Source organism: Dermacentor silvarum, chromosome 1, assembly GCF_013339745.2.
Source record: "Dermacentor silvarum isolate Dsil-2018 chromosome 1, BIME_Dsil_1.4, whole genome shotgun sequence".
Classification (NCBI taxonomy): domain Eukaryota; kingdom Metazoa; phylum Arthropoda; class Arachnida; order Ixodida; family Ixodidae; genus Dermacentor; species Dermacentor silvarum.
Genome location: NC_051154.1, coordinates 343,947,809 through 343,969,503, shown reverse-complemented (window position 1 = coordinate 343,969,503; position 21,695 = coordinate 343,947,809). Strand labels below are relative to the sequence as shown.

Genomic DNA, 21,695 nt, shown 5'->3' with positions numbered 1-21,695 from the left:
AAAGAAAAGAAAAGAAACGTTCGCGCATAATGCATTGGGTGTATGATAAAGAGCTCGAAGCGGTCAAAATTAATTCGCAGTCCCCCACTACGGCCAGCGTGCCTTATAATCAGGTCGTGCTTTTGGCACGTAAAACCACGTAATTTTTAGACGGTGGATTCCCCCCCCCCCCCTCTTTTTAAATCTATGTTTCAACTGTCAAACCTTATATTTCGCATCATTCTGACTATTGTGGTGTCTCATCGTTGTTGTCCGTGAATGAGGGAAGGACAATGAAGCGGTAATTCATCGCGTGCCGGCGGACGTTGAAGACAAAGTGTCTCGTTCGGCGCTCGTGCATTCGTGCGATCTCGTTCGTCGAGGACAGAGCGGCAGCCTTCTTCTCTCGTCCTCTCACTGTTTGTCTCCGCAGACGGCGCGTTTTTCGCAATGAAGCGGCGTTCCCAGACCTGTGGCGTTGAGAAGAGCGAGTCCCGCGCTGCGTCCCCGGCCCGAGGACGAGCATCACGGTCTGATCCGGCCAAGGGCGAGCGCCGCTCATCGCCCGTGATGGCCCGTGGCCCACCCGCGGTCCCAGTCAACCAGCAGCGGACGGGAGGCGCCGACGACAGCGAGGCATCTCCGTCTACCGCCGAGTCTACGAGTCGCACCGCAACGAGCATCGAGAGCGAGCCGGGCACCGAATCCACCACAGGAAGCACGTCCCTCGGGTATGCCCATCAGCAACGTCCCTGAAACGGTTTTTGTCGCGCGCCCATATTAGACCCAGAGGGTATCTCTCTCAAGGAATGCTTTCTCACAAGAGTTTCGTGTCAGCGCGCTATAATAACACGAGTACGCGAGAGTGGCTTGTTGGGCAGGTTGGCACCCATGGTTATACTAGAATGCCAGCAAACTTGAACGAGGAACAAATATCGAGAGGCAGACATGGACAAAGCGACAGGCTGGGCTAACAACTTAGCCCACTTTCCTGTCGCTTTGTCTGTTTGCCTCTCGATATTTGTTCCTTGTTCAAGTTTGCTGGCATTCTCCTAGTATAACAAAGGTACGAGCGGTTAAACATTACTCTACCCGTGCTCTACCCTCAAGCCACGGCGTTCCCCCTCAACTTTTACGCCGTGCGGCCCTCGCTATGTCCCGCCTCCTTTAAGCGGTGACGCAAGTGTTGTCTACTTCCGGTTGAATTGAACCGGGTGTGTTCCCGCGCCTCTTCCCTAGGCAGTTTTTATCGTTAAGTGAGGGCTACATATGATGCGTGTTTTAAAGAACTGCAGACGCGGCGGCAGTACGAATGCTCGCTGGCTTGCGCTACATGAAGCAAACAGAGACGGATGCCGACACGGGCAGATAATTGATGCATCATCGAGTGACCTGTGAAGACGAGTAAAGAACAGACTTCACACAGCAAGGGACGTGCTTTGTTTGGGGCATCTCTTTCGTGCAAAAGACCATGGCACGCTGCTTGGAGACTATAGCTGAAGCTGATCACTGATTTCGCCTGGTGCAGCAGTTCCAGCGCGTATGGAAGCTCAGCGACGTCACTCGGAGCCACCCGCCGCACGGTTCGCAGGGCGAAAGCGCCGAGAGGAGGCCCCTCCCGTCGCCGCCGCGGCCGCCAGGGGTTCAAGTCGTGGTGGCGGGCGCACCACGACAATGTGCTGGTGGCTGCGCTCGGACTGTTCATCGTCGCCTGCATCGCGGCCACCGTGGTGAGTGATGATACTGATTTGGAAACAGGAAAAAAAGGCGCTTAATTTTGATACCCTTTATTGCGCACGGCGCAGCGCCCGGTGAGCGACGGAGGCGGTAGGTGTGACACGTACACTCCTGATCGCAATCCGGGCCGATCCGGATCGGCTTTCTTGATAGCGACCAACAATGGTCGCTGCTACACGGTCCAACGATCCGGATCGAGCTATTATCGTCGGTTGATCGTCGGCAAATATAACTGCACAATGCCTTGACTAGAAATTCAGATTCCCAAAATATGGTGAAATTTGGACAATATTTCAATTTTACGGCTTACTATTGCTGATAAAAAGGTTTTTAAAATATTTTCATTTAGCAGCATTCACCTTTTCTTTTTAGCGTTTTCAGAATACTGTGCTAGAGGGCGCAGACGTCAGTTTGCGATCGCGATCAATAGGCCGCGATTCACCGATCGCGATTGTCCGGATGCGGATCCCGCATGATCGCGTGACCAATACCTTGCAATACGTGACTAATACCTTGCGTTAGCCAATCTATAGCTAATCAATAATCGATCAATAACGAATAAGTTCCTGAAAATGTTGAGGATGACTTGGTAGTGCTTAGCCTAGTCCAAAATAGTGGACTAGCTAGGGGCCCATCAGCTCCGCTGTCTCTTTAGCATTGCGCCTCCACTGCAAGCTACGCTAATTTTTTATTTGCATTCGAGCGAATGGTACGCTTGCTGCTTCCAAAAGTCCGGCTGCATGGCGTGAGGCGAGCGTCCCATCTTTTGCGCACGTGAATACGCGCCGCTCTCCAGTATGAGCAGCCGTGATATGCTTTCATCAGTGATTCGTACTGGTCGATTAAGCCGTTTACGACAGTATCATCGCTGTCGCTGCTAGCGATGGCAGAGAGCTCTTGCTCAAGTTCGGGTGACAGAGTTGACCTCCCGGGAACTTCAGGCTGGCAGGTGAAAATAAAAAAGAAAACCACGTGTTTCAGTCTTATCACGCTCAATTTATTTATTTATTTATTTACAATACCCCTAGGGCCCAAGGGCATTACAGAGGGGAGTTGGTTTTGATTACAAACAATTTCAACATAAACAGCAGTAAATATACATATTATTCCAAATATAAAAGAGGCTCACAAATGAAAAAAAAGATAAATTAACTTTAATTATGGGGTTTTACGCGCCAAAACCACGATTTTATTATGAGGCGCGCCGAAGTGGGGGACTCCGGAATAATTTGGACCACCCGGGGTTCTTTAAAGTGCACCTAAATCTAAGTAAACGGGTGTTCTCGCATTTCGCCCCCATCGAAATGCTGCCGCTATTCGTCCCAGTGTTTCTTCTCGCGCTGTGTATTGCCACTACCGCCTATTAATCCGTTGAGTCCACGTCTCTCGAAGCTTTGGCTCTTTAGGAAACACACAGAATCCGAAGCCTTTTGCCCTTGTGACTTTGTTGTAGCACCCAGGAACGCAGCAGGTGAATCTTCCCATCGCACGATGGCTCCACACGAACCATAAAATTGACAAAAATCGTTGGCAAACAGGACGCACAGACACTCCGGGCGGCTGGAGCGGCCGGATGACTACAAGTATCAGCATTAAGACTTAGAGATTGACTCCAACCAAATAAGGAAATTTACTAGCCCGACGTTTCGGAACCAATTCGGCTCCTTCTTCAGGGGGTATTCTTCGGAGGTGGCGGTGTGCCGCTTTTAAAAGGTCCGTCGTAACAAAGGAGAGGAAGGGGGAGAGAGCGTAAGGTGCGGAGACACTTGGCAGGGCACCTGTTCTAGACAGACAAAATAGGTGGTGGGGTGGGGTGGGGGAGGGGGTGGCTTCGGCGTCGCTGGTCGGCTGGGTTGACCGATGCTGGGGAGTTAATCTCTAAGTCTTAATCAATTTTCCCAACCAGACAGGTAATTCTGTCGAAATGTTTAGCTTCAAGTATCAGTATGCACCGCGGCAGCGGTGGCGTCGTGAAACTGGCCGGTGGGATCGGTCTACTCTACAACGGCGATATTTACAAAATAGGGGAAGCAGGGCCTTTTTACTGGAATGTTTTATTTGCGGGACTTTCTTGGGGACTGCGCAGGCGTTCTGAAATAGCTAACCTGTTGTTGCCTCTGAAATGGCAAGGTTTTTGCAACTGATGGTTCTGCATGCTCACCTATATATGTCAGGATCTTCCACGCCCATGATTGTCAGGTCCTTGTGCCGTGGATTCGCATATCACTGTTGTCGACCCTTTGTTTAATCGCAGCTTCATTAGTGGTCTTGCCCCGGTAATGCACATTACTCGGATCGTGAAATAGAAATATCGCAAGCCCTGCGACGGGAAGTCGAAAGACCGATTGAAGAGGACGTCTCTTTAAAGACAGTGCGCTGCACCGTTACCTCAGCTTCCAAGATCTAGCGGCCCGGGTCAGCGGGACATAGTGGCGAATGCTTGACCTGAAGCACGAACTGAACGTACGGCAGCGGAAGCTGCCGGACGGAAAGAGCCATAGTTTGCTACAGGAATTACTGGAGAGAACTTTGGCGATATAGTGTCTACGGCATATAGTTCCGAGTACGGCGGTTAAACGAGCACGCGAACCATGGGCAGTGCATGGATTTGCATACACTTCGTCCGTGTGCCTTCAAACGGCTTCGTTACATCGCAAATTGAACATTTCAAACAACATATTGGCGTTGTGAATGCCACAATTTGCAATGATTACGCGTGCGTTCCGAGACTAATTGCCTTGCTGTGTTTAGAAAACCGAGTGCGTATTTATTTACAAATATAAAGTGTAAAATTTAACGTTACAAGAACGTTTCAAACCACACGCACGAAGATTAGACAAATCCATGTACTAATCGCGGCGGATATCCCTCCATAGTGATTATTGTAGGAAACTTTACCGAAAGAGCGCGCTCAGAACAGCTGCGCACTCACTCTGGCGTCTTCTGCCAAGGTCATTGATGCGCCCTTGAAATGATTCAAAAGCTGAAAACCTGCAACACGACACAGGAAGCGCAACGGCCGACTTTACTTCCACAATTGAAATAATTTTAAAGCAGAACAGCGAAATGTCATCGGTGCATGTGCAAACGCCATGCTTTAAAACTGCAAAGTGCAAACATTTCACTGTTTCGTAAGTGACTACGTATAGACTGATCATCGTGCTGTCCTTATTTCATTTTATTCAAAATGAGCGTGCGCAGCAATTCTAAATAGTCTTGGTCAGCGAATTTAATTACTCAGACGCGCTATTGTTTTGTTCATTCGGTTTAATGCACCAAAGCAACATTGGGGCAGTCAGAGACGCCCTAGTGGAGAAACCGGGTTATCTTTAAAGATCACCTGCGGTTCTTGACCATGCCCCGAAGTTCAAGGACACTGGCGTTCTTGCATTTCGCCTGAATCGAAACTCGGCCGCCGCAGCATTTGCCGCGACCTCCGGGCTTATATAGCATCAAGACGCCATAGCCACTCGGACACCTCGTCGGGTTTATTGCAATTTTCTAAAGATCACGCTCTCATAACTTTTGGCGAACGCTACCTGCTTTAAATTTGCGTCAAGCACGCATTAAGGCATGTTTGAAGGAGCCGGGGAAATTGTGGCTCGTAATTTTTCAGCGGGAAGATTAAACCCAGCCACACTGCCGCATTAGCTTTACGAATATGACTATCCACTGCGGGAACTAGCACATGATGCGCCGCATTTTGCGGGATGAAAACAGTTGCCGTATTGCCAGGGGATTTGGAATATGGCTAAATGTATGACCTCGCTGACTCTCTCAAATTGTGTATCCATCAAACAAAAGGGAACATCACGTACACAGTCAACTTTGTTAACGATAGGAGAGAGGTGGTTCATTTGTTCGTTCTTTCATTTTTTGCGCAACCCAGGTGGACCGCTGGCTTTCCTATCAAGCCAGCGTGACGACCACACCCGTGGCTTCCTCGGAGCGGAAGGCAGTGAGAGCTTTGGATGCGCCGGCCACCCCATTTGGCACTGCTGCCAAGGCAAGAACGACGACACTGACTGTTGCCGTCGCCCCAACGAAACCATCGACCAAGGGCTGGAGTCGCTACCACTCGTTCCCGTCGACACCGGTGTCGTCGTCGTTCGAGGCGGAAGCAAGCAGTGAACCGGCAGACATTACCAGCGAGGTGAATGTTTAACTAGCTTTACAGCTTACCGCAAAAGAAAAAGGAAATCAGCCCTAAGTATGCTGCCTGCTCATATCAGTGCATGTTTGTGATGGCATAAATAACCTAAATCAGTGTCAGGTCGCCTTCCGATCTTGACTATAATGGGTCTGGCTTTGCATGTTTGCATGTGCAAAATGTTAGCAACACAAAGATACCGGCTGCCCGAGAGAATGCAAAACAGCAACGGACATATTCGACAGTTGAATAAATGTATACGCACGGTTCCGTTTACTTGCGACGGTGGGAGGCCAAGAAGTGATAAATTTGAGGGCTGCGCAAATCCCAAAAATTGCACAAGGCCAAGCGTTTACACAGCCTCCGAAACTGTGGCGTGTTGGGACTCATGGTAGCGTTTAAGCTGGGGATCCTTCCAGCTACAGGGATGAGTACGTCCGGGAGTAGGAGCGAGAGAAAAGGGTTTATTTTACAATATTGTGACACTCTTACGTGCGTTCTGGGTTTACGCCTCAACAGGATGTGGGCCATCCAAGAGGGGTGGAGGAAGAAGACGACGTGCGGCTCGCTAGCTGAATCTCGATCGGCACTCAGCCGATCAAGGCCGTCGCGACTCGCTCTACTTGGCTTATCAATAAACGCCTTTTGTTGGCGTAATAGAGCGGTGGAGTGTGCTCGTACCACAGAACCGCAACATCTAGAACTTCGCCGGACCCGCCACTTCGTCTTCTTCCTCCACCCCTCTTGGATGCCCCACATATTGTTGAGGCGTAAATCCAAAACGCAGCGTCACATTGCCCTCCGCGCACACGAAGCCCGCCGGGCAAATCAAACAGGTTGTCTCGAGTTAAAGGGCTTTAAACGGGCGACATGCGAAAGTTCAGTCTTTGCTGACCGTTGGCCATTTGATGTGAGGCGTGCTATGCGGTAGGTCAATTCACTGATGCGATCAGTAATAACATAGGGTCCAACATAGTGGGCCACAACTTTTTCACATAAACCACGTTTTCTTGTTGGTTTCCACAGCCACACTAAGTCAACGGGGTCATATATCCCGTGTCGGTGTCGGCGGTCGTAGCGTTCCTTCGAGCGGTCTTCGGGAAACAAGAGTGCGTAAAGACGCAAGTCATCGGGCCTCTTCAGCAAGAGAGACGGTCTCGGATATACAAAGATAATCGTGCATGGCTTGAAAACGGGAAAATAGTGTCTAGCGTGTAACGAGGCGGACGAGCATATAGAAGAAATAAGGCACTGAACCCCGTAGTTTCGTGCTGTGAGGTATTAAATGCTTAAGTAATGCGCTAGCATTACTTGCGTGCGGCTAGCTAGCAGAATCTCGATCGGCACTCAGCTGATCAAAGCCGTCGCGACTCACTCTACTTTGCTTATCAATAAACGCTTTTTTGTTGGCGTAACAACATTTACAGCGGCTCCAGATATGGAAGCTAGCCCACTCCATGTAGAAGCATTTTGACTGCCTGACTCACTACATATCTCAGCACACATCAGAACACGTCAGGACACACGTCACTACACCCAAGGTGGCCGCTTATAAAGCAGCCGTCTTCCCCAGTTCCCCGACTTTTTCCTTCGTGCGCTAACTGGAGCATGTCGCTCTCTGCTCTCTCGCGCCCGCCCTTCTCCTACTCCCACGACCGCGCTCGCTAGCGCGGCCCTTTTTAGGGCTCCCAAGGGAATGGTACCTTAGCTTCTCTTTACTCTTACTACATTACTATGTAGCTCGCACCTCTACCGTGCTTACCAGCATGGATGCCAACCAGGAGCGCGCATCCTCGGACTCTTGCGCAAGCGGGCTCGACCGCTCCCGCAACCTCGAAGCACTTTTGAAAGAGACTGAAAGAATTCTTCGTTCGCGTCAAGCCCACGTCTCCTCTCGGAACGTTAAGAGAGGCATCAAAGACCAAATCACGACCTCTGACCGTGTCTGTGCACCTCCCAAAAGACCCCTCCGACCCACTTCAAAGGAGCAGTCTTCGGCAAGGCAACGTTCCTCAATGCAACCCTCTCCTGCTGATGACAATGCACCCCCTGTCACCGAGGAAGAACCCCCAGTGGTGAGCTCACATCTAGTTTCGCCCCATGCTGCGGGTCAACTCGCTGCCACAACTCAGCCCTCTACCCCTGCCACTCTCGAACAAGTCTCTCCACAAGTCGTGCCCATTGTGCCCACTGACTGTGACGGAAACGAGGAATGCAGCGGCGAGAGTCACGAGTCCACCTCAGAATCCTCCCCAAGCAGCGCCAGTATTTCTTCTGGCTCATTCCACTATGGATATACCAGCACTCAGCTGTCACCTACTGCTGACAGCTGCGCGTCGTCATCCCTCAGTGATAGCAACGATACCTCCACCTCATCCAGCCACGGTTCCGACATGGCGTCGTCGCAATTTCCTGAAACCCACGCCGAGAGCGCCAACACCCCCCCCCTTCCCAGGGTACACAACCGGAGCGGCCTCCTGTGAGGAGAGTGACGCCACCGCCCACGAGCACGGCTCACTCTCAGCCCGACTGTCAGACTGCCCTACTTCTCCCCCTCGCCACCACGCCGCCACTTGCATGGTGTGCTACTGGTCACGCCGCATCACTCGCCCATTCGGAAGAATGCGCTGTCTCCGCGACAGCGGCTGACTCACTCTCGACGCTCGCGAGGGCTTCCCCTGCTCCCTCCCCACGCCAACTCTGTGCCGCGTCGTCTGCTACCGCCCACGCCATCCCATCCGCAAACATCGCGGCGGCAAACGCCTCTGCGCATGCGTGCCACTCACCGTGCGCGCCCACGCCAAACTCCGCCCCTCCGTGCCTCAGTCATCACAACGCCGCGTCGTCTGCTACTGACTACGCCGCCTCCCTTGTGAACACCGAGGAAAACAATGCCTTTGTGCACGCGCGTCACTCAGCGTGCGCTCACGGCTGACTGCCCCCCTCCTGACCATGCCAACGCCGCGTCGTCTGCTAGCAGGCAAGCTCTCAAGCCCAGCTGCTCAGTTGGGCCCATTCGCCCTCTCACTGAGGATTCCTCCTCCCAGTCCGCTTACGCCCAGACCACCTCTCGAGCTCGTAAACAACGGCTCCGCCGTCATCAGCCACTTGAGCCCTCTCAGCCACGACCACAAAACGTCGCTGCTTCTAACCTGCCTGAAACAATACTGTACAGGCCCAAAACGAGAACGGCAAATTTTATGTCTGCCTCGAAGGATGCAGCCCAGCTTTCTAAAGTGCCTGGTGCCATGCGCGTCCGCACCAACGTGCGCGGCAACGCAGTCGCTGTGGATTGCCTCCCAGACGCTGATCCCACGCAACTCCTTGCTGTCTCCTCAATCTGCGGCGTTGATGTTAAAGCCAAGTCCGCACCCAAAAGTGTGTGCACTGGTGTCGTCATTGGCGTCGACCCCGCCTTTGATTGCGACACAGTCGTACAGAACATAGCAAGCTCAGCTCCCATTATCGCCTGCACATGCACCGGCCGCAATCTCGTGTTGAAGTTCGCAGACAGTTCGCCACCCCCAAGGTTGCTCTCTTCAAGCAATCTCGACCTGTGCGTCCACGACGTCCCCCTCCAGTGCACTAACTGCGGGAAGTACGGCCACGTTCCAGCCACCTGCACAGAACAGTCTCGCTGCCTTCGCTGCGGCGACACTCACAGCACTGCAGACTGCAAGGCGCCCAAGTGCATCAACTGTGGCGGCCGTCACATTGCCACCGAACCACGCTGCCCACACGGCTAACCCCATCATTCCACGGCCGCGGATCCAATAATCGAACCTCTGTTCCTTTCCGCCGCCGTCTCTTACGCGCGGCCTTCAGCCCCGTTAGCTTCGGCTTCTTACGGCCTTACCGCCCTAACCCTTTCCTCTTTTATTCCCATTACCCCCACCCCGTGCAGTACTGTTGAGGTGACCTCCCAGCGAGAGACAGTTACGGTACTGCACTTTTATCTTCTTTTCATATTTTAAAAGCCACTTACTACTACTACTATTCCCCAGTTCCCTACACAAGGGAATTCGATGACTTTGGTGCGGCCAATCAGAGGAGTCGTTCTGTTCACAGAAGTCCGCCTCTGATATCCAACCTTCGAAGCAAGGACGAGACACTCTGGTAACCTGGGGTTCACGCTGTTTCCATGAAAGTAGTCGAGTTGGTTTCTTGCTCTCTGTGACGGTCATCTTGTCAGGGCCAGGAGAGTGGTCTTTGCGCTGGTCACCGCTACCACGGAAGGTGGCGGTTGGGCACTGTCGCCGTCTGGGCGACACTGATGGAGGGGGCTCCTTCAGGGGAAACAACCAAAGAATGCGCACTGCCGATTCGGGACGCAACAATAGTTGTCCGTAGCTGGTCGTCAGATGAGAAACACACATGGTGCGCCAGCAGTCGTACAGCGCTTGAGGCCAAGGTTGCCCAGCAGCGAAACATTTTCAGGGCCAGAGGTGCGCCTGCTCAAGCGAGTACACAGTAAAATGAATAACATCAGTACACGAGTGCGATATAGATGCGCCAGCGAGGCATGAATTGGCCCAAGCAGTTACTGCTGATGAGATCTCAGACGTATTCAGTCACACAGCAATTGTATAAAGAAAACAGACAATGAAGCCTACAGCTAATCTTGTACACCTGCAAGAATACCCAAAACAGTGGACGGCAGGATGGCCGTAACTGGTAGTGCACCGAACGCGTAACGTGGCTGTGGGTTCGGCTCTCATCTGTGGCAAGTAGATCTTTTCGTCTACTTATTTCCTTTTCTCAGTTATTTATGAGTTTCAATTCAACTTATTTAATTATATATATATATATATATATATATATATATGGTAGTGACTGACGAAAACTTCAGCCGTTCGGTTCTTCTTATTCTTCCCTCTTAGCAATAGTCATTTTTACGTGCGTTTTGTTTCTTCAACGTGTTCTTCCCGCTACTTGCCTATTAGGAGAGAAATGGAACGATTAAACTATACATTGCAACGCTCCTGAAAGGACTGTACATGGCACAGCGCATTAAAGGAAGAAAAGGCGCACAAAGATGACAAATATTGTTGTGTGAAACAATACATAAGGGTGTCACGAGGAACAAGTATTTACACATCGATTGCTGAACAACGTATGTTATGTCTTATGTCACATCATCACTGCTCTTGGAGGCCTGCATACGTGAAAGCAATACGAGACGGCGCTGAATGATTTTGCGAGAGAGGCTGCTGCTGCCGTGTTCATAAATATAAAAGGCAGTGTTGGAGGTCTGCAGAGCATTTGGGGGCGCGAAGGCCACCAACTCACCATTCTATCGATATGCACTTTTAATTTTGGGAATTTTGAAAATGTCATATTTCATTTGAAACCTTAGGCAGAATGGCTGAATCATTGAATTCAGCCTATAGCGGACGAAGCAATTCGGCTATCTTGTCTTTTAGTGGCTGGAAGCTGTTCTCACTTAGCCCTGTACCCAAATGTATTGTTACGACCTTTGGCTAAAAAACATCAACGTAGTTGACACCTAACCTTGTTATACAGAATCGCTGACTGCCGTTAGGCCGAGTGCGTGCCGTTAATTACTAGATGCTTACAGGCATATAATTTCGAAACGTCCACGGCCACCACTTTGCGATAGTGATTCCTCATCATTCGCTATGGCTGCTTGTTGGCATTTTCTATATAGTATAAACGCCCCAAAATTTCGCAACAAGGCCCATTGCGCCGAACGCTAGATTGCCGCAATACTTTAAGCTATACGTTCTGTTGTCTTTATGGCCCGTATGGTCGCCTTCGACGTTGATCCAGAAGATATGCACATGCAATAACGACTTAATAGAAGCAACTCCCGGGCTCCCGCAAAAGGATCAAGTGCCGAAAGAGCGCAGGAGGAGAATCTCATGCTCCCCCACTTTCCGCTATGCCTGGGAGATAGCATAGTGGTGCGAACGTCTTTATTTTGTATTGAAGTACTTGCGTCTGGGCCAGGTTGGTGTATAGGTCAGAGTATGTTCTACATGTCCTGCATAGGAACATGAAACAATTTGTAGAGCTTCAGAGAGCTTTTGCGATGCTTCTGACAGTAAATCTTTTTGTTGGTGCTAGACAACACACGATTGTTCGCTGTCGCTCTGGCGCCGCGCAGCCTTACACCGAGGCGACTGCCTCGACGACGGTGAGGACGCGTTCGACGAGGGCAGCCCCCGTGCAGAGACGGCGACGCCGGCAGCGGCCCACCCGGGCCTCCTCGACCACAGAGCGGCGAGCCCTCGAGTCCTGGCGCCGTAGCCGTGGCGCCGCGATCAAGGGTAGCGGCGAGCTGCTGCGCCGAAAGGTGCACTCGGCACACCGGCAGCCCACTGGCACGCCCCGTCGCCAGTTCAGCACTGCGGTGAGTCAGCCTGCCGCCACTGAGAAGGACTTGCACGAATCGCGTGGCACGTCGAGTGAACGTGAATGCAAGGTCTCGCTCTCTCTCTCTCGGCGTTCAAAGCCTTCAAAGCACGGAGGTGCGAAGCGCGTGATGGGAGATGACATCTATGCCTTACTGCCTTAATAGGGCAAGGAAGACGATTACACAAGAAAAAAAAAAAAAAACGGAACAGAACAAGCGCTCATTTCACACAAATTCATTCCTGACGAAGAGCAAGCACTTTTATTTAACCGACGAAACACACAAAACATACACATTTTTTTTTAAAGAAAGACAAATCATGACTCGTGCGCCCTGATAATACCAAACAGTTAAACATTATCTATCGCACCACCGTGCCCTCAGAAAACAAAACATCCATAACGTGAAAGCAAAGAACACGCCACAGCTTGTTGAGCCTGCAACAAAGGCATACACAGTATAAAGGTGATGCTGCATTTTTTTTTTTTGGCAAGCGGTTTAGCGTGAAGTTAGCGCTTGTCCTGCTGTCGCTTTCGCTTGTGGCGTCGTCTTCCTTGCGCTAATAAGGCAGTCACGCGCACGTACAAACTGGCCAAAGTTTCAGTCCTTGTGAGATTATATATTGACGAAACCATTCCTCTCAGTTCATACAGTATTTACATACGTCTTGATCGCGTCGAAGCTGACGAGCACCCACTGCGGGTCGTCACTGGCTTAGAGTTCAATGGCGGAATCTGAGTTTGCGGATAGAAAAATTAAAATTAATTTCTAGGCTTTGACGTGTTAAAGGCAAGATATGATTATGAGGCACGTGGGAGGCTCGGGATTAATTTTGACCACCTGGGGTTCTTTGACGCACATCCAATGGACGCTACACGGGCGTTTTTCCCCCCATCGAAAGGCGGCCGCCGCGAGCGGGATTTCATCCCGCCAGAGAAGCCTGAGAGATCAAAATTTAGCATAGAAAGCTTTTATTGGGAAAAGGCCGCAGAAAATGTCCCCAATGACACCGCTGTGGGACCCGATGAAATCCCAGTACAGCTAATCAAAAACTTCCGTCCAAAAAGCAAGGCACGTACTGCTGACTAATGCAATAGAGCAAGTGATTAGAACGACGTAAATTTCGGTTGGATGGCGCGAAAGCACGATGAACCTCATCTACAGAGGCAAAGGAGATAAGGATAAGACGAGCTCGTACAGGCCAGTTACAGTAACGTCGGTGATATATACAATGGCAATGTAAGCCATAAAATTACAACTGTCGAAGTGGGTGGAGAAAAACGATGTATTGGGGGAACTACAGAGTGGGTTCAGGCTAAGCAGACGCTTAGAGGATATGCTTGTACTAACTCAGTGCACAGAGATTTCAGTAGCTCAGATCGATAACATTTCTAGATACTAAAGGAGCCTATGACAACGTAGACAGGGACTTGTTATGGGATATTCTTAAACACGAAGGCATAGATGACTATTTCGTGGAGCTGCTGAGGTAGATGCATATATAGACAACCGAGTAGAAGTTGTGTGGGAAGGTCGAAAACGTAATGAAGTGGTGGGAATTCACCAAGGACTGAAGCAAGGATGTCTTCTGTCTCCATTGTTGTTCACGCTTTATGTTAAGGGCATATAAAGACGACTCGAAAACAGCGAATTAGGGTTTGGTTTATCCTACATGCGTAAGGGACAAATGGTGCAACAGAAGGTCCCTGGACAGATGTATGCGGACGACATAGTGCTACTAGCGGACAATACAAGAGATTTGCAGGCATTTGCGAATATATGTGGCAACGCAGCGACAAATCTAGGCCTTGCGTTTAGCACAGATAAATCAGGGATTATGATCTTTAACGAAGAGACGAGTAATTACGTGTTGTCAATTCAACACCAAGTCATACCCAGAGTCAAGACGATGAGCAAAACGAGAGCAAGGTGAGAGCAGGAGCCAACGTTTGGACAAGTTCACTTGTCGAAACGTTGGCTCCTGCTCTCAACTTGTTATCGTTTTCTTCATCGTCTTGAATTTGCATCTCCCGCATTCCCCGTGTTTACCCAGAGTCGAGCAATTTAAGTACCTCGGCGTACACATAAACGAAGGAAGGAACTACTCAAGCACCCACCAAGATAATCTGAAAGTAAAGGGGAAGCGGAATGCAGCAATAATGAAACACAGAGCACTGTGGGGGCACAATAAGTATGCGGTGGTCCGTGGAATCTGGAAAGGAGTAACGGTGCCAGCGCTAACGTTCACAAATGCCATTCTATGCTTAAAATCGGATACCTTGTCAGGGTTGGAAGTTAACCAAAGATCAGTAGGCCAGTTGGCTTTGGGAGCCCACAGTAAAACCACAAATGAGGCAGTGCAGGGTGACATGGCTTGGGCCTCTTTTGAAGTCAGAGAAGCGCAGAGCAAAATTAGTTTTGAAGAAAGGCTCAGGAACATGGATGAAAATAAATGGGCGGCTAAAGTGCACAAGTATCTGCACATGAAAAGCGTGGACACAGAATGGAGGAAGAGGTCAAGGAAGTTGGCAACCAAGTACAGGATAATCGAAACTGTAAATAGACAACCAGGAGTCACCAGAAAGAAAGTGAGGGAAATAGAGACCGGGAATTGGATGCAAAATATGTAAACAAAAAGGACAATGGATATTTACAAGAATGAGAAGAAAGAAATTAGAAGGGGAAATCTGTACGATAACACAAACGGCAGTGCCTTGCTATTTGACGCTCGAGCCGCTTGCCTAAGCACCAAAACATACCGGAGCAAATATTCGGAACTAGATAAGGCATGTGTATGCTGCAGCAAAGATCCGGAGACCACTCAGCACATCCTAATGGAATGCGATGGGATTCACCCAGTGAGAACCGTCGGTAAGGTACACTTTCCAGAAGCGCTTGGGTTTAAAGTGGACGGAAGCATCAACCGGTCAGCAGTTGAGATAAGCAAGAGATGTTTAGAATATTGGTGAAGAAAAAGCAGGGAAGATATTGGTAACACCTGATTTGATCTCACAGTCATAGGTAGCGGTACAAAGTAGATTTCGAGAAAAAAAAAAAAAAAGGTTGATGAAATGTATACAGAAATGCTAGATAAAAAACTTGTATAGCATACCTCATTTAGTCAAGCAGCTTAGGTGACTATTTGTAACCGCCGCGTTTCAAAGGGGATACCGTTAAATCATCATCATCATCACCTCGGGCTTAGATGCGCAACACACTAAGCCACCATCGCGGTGGGCTCGATTCCCTGCAGCGCTGGCCGTGTTCCGTTGGCTGGGGAATGCAAGAAAGTGATCGTACAATAAAATTTTGATGTCCGTTAAAATTGCGAGCTAGTTATTTATTTATTTACATATACTGCAGCCCAATATAGGGCTATAGCAGGACATGTAATCAGAAAGATAATTAAGCTGGAGCCCTCCACTACGGCACGTCACTCATATACTGTATTTCTATGAGACGTTACAATCAATCAATCAATCACTCAATCAATCGCGCAATGAATTGTCTACTTTCTCTTTTATGACATAAGGTTGTCAAGAGAGTAACAGGAAGGGCCGAGAATGGTTACATTCATTTTAAATCACGCCTGACTCCAGGTTGCCGTTTCACGCGTTACGTAGCGTCATCACTGACCCTTTCACCGCGCAGCGCAGCTTAACTCAATGACGATGACCAATAAAGTTTAGTAATCGATGAGAAAAAGACGTATTTTAAAAAGGAATCACGGTTTTAATTTTAAGTTCACCATTGTTGGCGTATTTTGTGGCAAATTTCATCATCATCATCTTCACCTCTGGACTAGAAGCTCAACACACTATATACGCCACCATCGCGGTTAGGTCGCGGGCTCGATGTTTAGTGCAAATACTGGGCATTTCCGATGCAGCCCTAAATCGCACAACCAAACTTATGAGCAGCCCCAATAACACTAAACATGGTCTCGCTGTGTTCTGTCGCTAATGGGGCTTGTAGGATTAGACACTTTAATGCACTAGCTTCAAATTGATGCAATGTATGTGTACTTCATATTTTGCTGTAGCAAAAACAAATCCTTCACCGCCAATATTAGGGGCCTCTGCAGCAAAATACGCAAACAAATTGCCGCCAGCTTCTACTTTATTACCCAATCAAACAGAAAATCACAAAAATAAGAGTATCTTCAGCTGCTTGCGGCAGAGGCGGCACCTTGGAGAGTAAAAAGCGAATGAGCTTCGATTCCGAGATGACGTTCGCGCTGTCCGATTTCGTATAGGCACGACCCAGAATTTCGACGTCGCTAATCGTCAGTACAATGAAGGAAGCATAATAAACAAAAGGTGAAAGGGTTACTGTGCACTCCATCTGAATGATGCAGTTTACCACGGCTCTATACGAAAGCCGCGAGATCCAAATTCATTGTGCAAGCCCGCGGGTATAAATGAACTGAAGTTTCCCACTGGCGCTGGGCGTGACCTACAACTGATTCTGCCGTCAGCGACGTTTCGCAACAGTATTCATTGTCAACATCCAGCACATGAACTCAGAATTATAGGAGGTTACATCGCCTACATTGGACCTAAGCCTGCTGCAGCCTCGCCTGGCTTCTGTCGTGCTACGTAGGTACATTAAGGTGAATTGTTCACTCGCCCGGAGGTCAATGGGGCTTTGACCTTTAGCGCCAACTTTGGCGTTCGCTGCTCTTTTCGGAGCCAATCTGTCTGCGCGAGCAACCTTACACAAGTGTCGTACTATCGCGCTCAGTACGAGCCGCAACCGATTTGCCGCGCGTATTTGCGTTGTATATAGCTTATACTGAGCGCGACAGTACGAAGCCAATGTTCCTCTCGACCGTAGTCGTGACAAATGACTCTCCCTCCGCTGCAGTCACGTCCGCCATTGCAGAAGAGTGGCCGTTGTGGCGCAGTCCGCTACACCTACTGCCCGCGGCTGCGGCGCGAGGCCTTCTACGACCGGGAGACGGGCGACTGCGTCGCGGTCACCACTGCCGCCGCGCAGGACGCGCAACAGGAAGTGGCTGCTTGGGCGGCAGCTCAGCGCGGAGTCCGGGGCCGCGGCGTCGACGCGACGCCGCTCTGCAACAGCAGCCCCAACCGCTTCGCGTCGATGGACAGCTGCCGCCACAACTGCCTGCGAAGCGAGCTGCCCGCCGAGAGGTGCTTCGACAAGGCCATCTTCGTCGAGTGCCGCGGGTGAGAGACACGAGCCCATGGGGGCTACTGCCGTGTTTTCATCTGGCCCGTCAATTATCGTCCGTGTAGGGTTTCAAACCATGCTTGACGACCCAGTTCTCTGCACCTGGCCGTTTTCGTGGGCCGTATCCCGAGGATAGCATAGCTAGTATTGCTATATGCGTATAATATTCGTTGTCTGAGAACTTTTTTTTTTTTCAAATGCTGGTAACTTGCCGTGATGGAAATGATGTTTCCGTCTTTTCGTTCGTAGCTATTCCGCTCATGAGGAATGTGAATTATTGTACACGTGCACACACCGTTTGCTGTACTACTGCCTTGTCTGGTCTTTTGGGTCACGTCAAGCTACGTATGTAGCGTTTAACACAAAATGACCATCCAGCATGTAAACTGGAGAATAAAATTGATTTGATTTGATTTAAATATTTGAGCCAATGTGCCACTGCGCCGGCTGGGTATGCACCATTGAGTATATGCCGCTCTTCAATGAAGCTCTTTGACGCAAACTTGGGCCCACTGGGTATCACAACAACGAACGTCTACGAAGCAGTACGTAGATGAACAAATTGTTCAGCCATTATTTCTGGCCATGGAAAGTATATTTGCACAAAAATAATGACGTGTTATTTTAGCTATACTCTAATCTATATAGTAATTATTTAGTAACTATTCGTTAGACTATGCACCGCCATAAGTTTACTCCAACAACACCTACGTACATTCGCATTACGTTAGATGTAGATATCAGTCGGAGTTGACTGTTTAACATTTTGAATGACTAAAAAAAAAAAAGATCGCTGAATGGTCAAAGTGGATTTCTCGAAAAGGTCGTTATACCTACATAAGAAATTGCAGTCCTGTCAGCTAATCGCAAAAAAAAAACATTCAATTATTGCCTTTTTATTTCTTCATTTTAAGGCACTTGCTGTAGCAGCGAAATTGAAGCGGAGCGATAGTGAAGTCATTTTTTTGCTTTGCAGAAATGCCAAGATTAGCATCTCTTTCCATATATCCGTCCTTAAAATGTGCTGCGAAATACTTTGGCGTTTCAGTTACATTTCCCAAAATCGTCCCTGTAGCAGTTTGATACGATCGTAACTGGAGCGCAAACGAAACCGCATTACATTAGAAACATTTCCCTTTCTCTGTTAGTTCAGTGTTTCCACTTAAAATATTTTATGAACAGATATTTGAGGCGGCCCGGCAGAGTTCTTCCCGTAGGCGCAACAGCTTTTCCGTATTACTCCATAGAGGAATATTCGAACGTTTTGAATATGAAATCCTGAAATATGAATCTCCCATGGGGTCTATTGATTCCTTTGAGCAATTTCTAATGTTCGACCCCACTCAATATTTTTTATATCTGGCAGCGAAAATTCCTTCCAATGGCGGTAGCAAGGAAATGTACAAGAATCGCATTCAAGATCTCCCCCCCCCCCCCCTAAATTCCAATACATAAAGGGTTCACTAAATAATATCAACGAACATGTGGTAATAGTTAATAACTTCGTTAGTAAAGTCAGTCCGCGCTCGAGGTGTGCCCACATAGTATGAATCCTGAAACGAACGGCCATTCCACATATTCACCCCCCAGACTTTCAAGAAAATGCATTCGTGCTCCACCATTCGCTTGCCCACAAAACGTCGCACTAAGGGACACAGCTGAACACGGATGTACTGTGTCGCTGATTACGGGGAGCTAGCCATATGTCGAAACTGATCGCATGATTCCAACTTTGTAGACATGCCTTCTGCGAGCACCGATATTCTCGAATTCCACTAAGGTGGCGTGAGGTAAAGGCAATAATGGAATGTTAGTATAAGAAAGGTTAATATAAGAGCCTTAGTCTCGATTCCCGGATAATTTTATTGTGATAGCAATTATATGGACACTTCAAAGCAGATTTCTGCCGTCGCCGTCGCCGTGAGGTTCCGTATGACGTCAACGGCGATGAAATCGTCGCCGCGCTCCGGACGCTGTATGTGCGAGTGAAAGGGCGGGAGGGACGCGCGCTTTCACGGGGAGCGAACACACGTCGGAGAGCAAACGCGCGTTCTGCGCCGTGCTCCCTGAAGGGCTGCAGAATTAAGCGTCTCGTTCCTCCTTTCCATATATAGAGAGCAAACGCAACTTTTTCCGTCGCGCGAAAGGCTGTGGGGGGACGGGAGGGAGGGAGGGGAGGCGACGTTTAGCTGCGGCACCAAATACGTATTTATATAAAAACGCCGCGCGCGTTCGGTGCGAACGCGGGCCAAACGCCGACGGCGTCGACAACAGTTCTGCGCGTTGGTGGTTCTGCTGCATGTCCAAGTTTATACAGCTGATAAAACTACTATCCTTACTCCGTATAGCTCTCTACTAATTTGCTATCGCAATCGGTGCTTCGCCTTTCGGGTGAAACTGCGACAACTTTTTATGTCCCCTGATGCTATGTGGTTTAAATAGAAATATTGATATTGTTCACTGTAGAGTTTGTAGTACTATCATCGTGCTCGAACGCATGTCCAGACGTTCTTCTTCATTACAATATTCTTTTCCTGGAATGTCATAGTTGTTTGTCAATTTAAGGCACTCATCCCTAAAATATATTTTATAACAACATCACATTAAAGCTCTGCTGTACGTATAGGTAGTTAGAGCTACCGTCATGTGATAAGGGGTCGAAACCACAATTTTATTCACTCGTACAAATGGTTCGTGATTCGCTAGCGATCGTGCACTCGCGAGACGACAGTACCGTCAAAACAAACTTATTTTTGTGTACGAGGAGGTTTGTGCCTAGATGCACCGCAAGCTTTAGCTTCCAGAGCATGGTCTTTGCGAGTGAGAACGCACGCCCGATGCTTCAGATGTTAGAACGATAGCTCCACTACTCCAGGTACAAACCCTGAAAACGACTGGCTCCGTGAATCTGACCTTCAAGCTCAGCCAAGGTCAAACTGGGACTTCGCCTGCCACTATACCGGCGGTTGCTGCGTACGCCGCGTGGGCGCCCATATCTTAAAAGCGATCTGCGTTGTGGACAAAGTGCGCGGTGGCGCGGACCTCATCTTCAAAGCGATCTGCGATGTGTACAAAGTGCGCCCAGTGCTAGTAGCTTCGTATGCGCTATGCTTTCGATGCTTAGTTCACATTGAAGCGAGACGCTGCATGAAGGTCAATTCGCTCGCTGCTGCTGCCGCGCCAAGTAGCGTCTGTGTATTGTCTTGTGGTGCAATTGTAGATGCGGTAGTTTCTGACGGCACCGAGCACCGTCTGTATCCTTTCCCAAAGCAAGCAAAACCGCGCTCTCGCTTGACAAACTTGGTTTAACTGCATTCAACAACGGCACATTTTTATCGGACGTCGACTTATGTGCGATTTGTTTCGAAAAGCTTGCAACGAACATCGAGAGGCTCTGATGTGTCGTGGTAACGGCAAATAGGAAGTTAGTGTGGTGGGGACAACCTTTATAGCGAAAAGCTAGGAAAAAATCGCAGGTTCTTCGTTGACATACATGGGAGTGTACGTTGGAAATGTACGTTGTACGTCTACATACTGCCGGTCTATTACTTTGACGTTAGGATGCAAATTTGGGCATGTTGGTTCTGCATCTTCGGGTAAAAAGTGCGAAAACGACGACACACATGTCGACAGACACACGAAGCACCACTTCCAGTGAATTTTTAGTACGCAAGGTGCTGTCCCAGCGCGGCAGTGTGCAGTTGCATCCTGATACTGCAATTCGTTGGAAGATATTGAGATGGATGCAACGCTCAAGACGCTCGCGTGCTTCAGAGGTTCTTCTTGCCTCATTTCTCAACCTCAGCCAGTCAACTAGACTTCCGACAACAACGGAACACGTGCCAAATTTACTTGCAATCCCGACAGTGAATTGCAAGGTGACCTTTGGCACATGTTGCAAGAAGTCGATATAAGTAGGTGAGGTTGATAAATCGGTGGGCGCAGGTCCTGCTTCCTTCATGACAATTCAGTGTAAATGATGTCTTATAGTAAGTGGCCTTTAAAAATAAGAAAAGATAAAAGTGCAGTACCGTAACTGTCTCTCGCTGGGAGGTCACCTCAACAGTACTGCACGGGGTGGGGGTAATGGGAGTAAAAGAGGAAAGGGGTAGGGCGGTAAGGCCGTAAGAAGCCGAAGCTAACGGGGCTGAAGGCCGCGTGTAAGAGACGGAAAGGAACACAGGTTCGATAATTGGATCCGCGGCCGTGGAATGATGGTGTTAGCCGTGTTGGACGAGGGCCTCGTGGGCGGCTAAG

General features: G+C 49.2%; 1 protein-coding gene across 1 annotated transcript in view; it reads left to right on the top strand.

The window, feature by feature from the left end:
- Nucleotides 1–357: 357 nt before the first annotated feature.
- The window catches only part of LOC125943334 (uncharacterized), a 32,243-nt gene continuing 10,905 nt past the window's right edge, over nucleotides 358–21,695 (top strand). Inside the window, exons 1-5 of the mRNA XM_049662512.1 lie at nucleotides 358–710; nucleotides 1,511–1,709; nucleotides 5,606–5,869; nucleotides 11,994–12,239; nucleotides 17,109–17,434. Coding sequence (XP_049518469.1) covers nucleotides 430–710; nucleotides 1,511–1,709; nucleotides 5,606–5,869; nucleotides 11,994–12,239; nucleotides 17,109–17,434 — 1,316 coding nt within the window. The 5' untranslated portion in view covers nucleotides 358–429. The remainder of the gene's footprint in view (nucleotides 711–1,510; nucleotides 1,710–5,605; nucleotides 5,870–11,993; nucleotides 12,240–17,108; nucleotides 17,435–21,695) is intronic.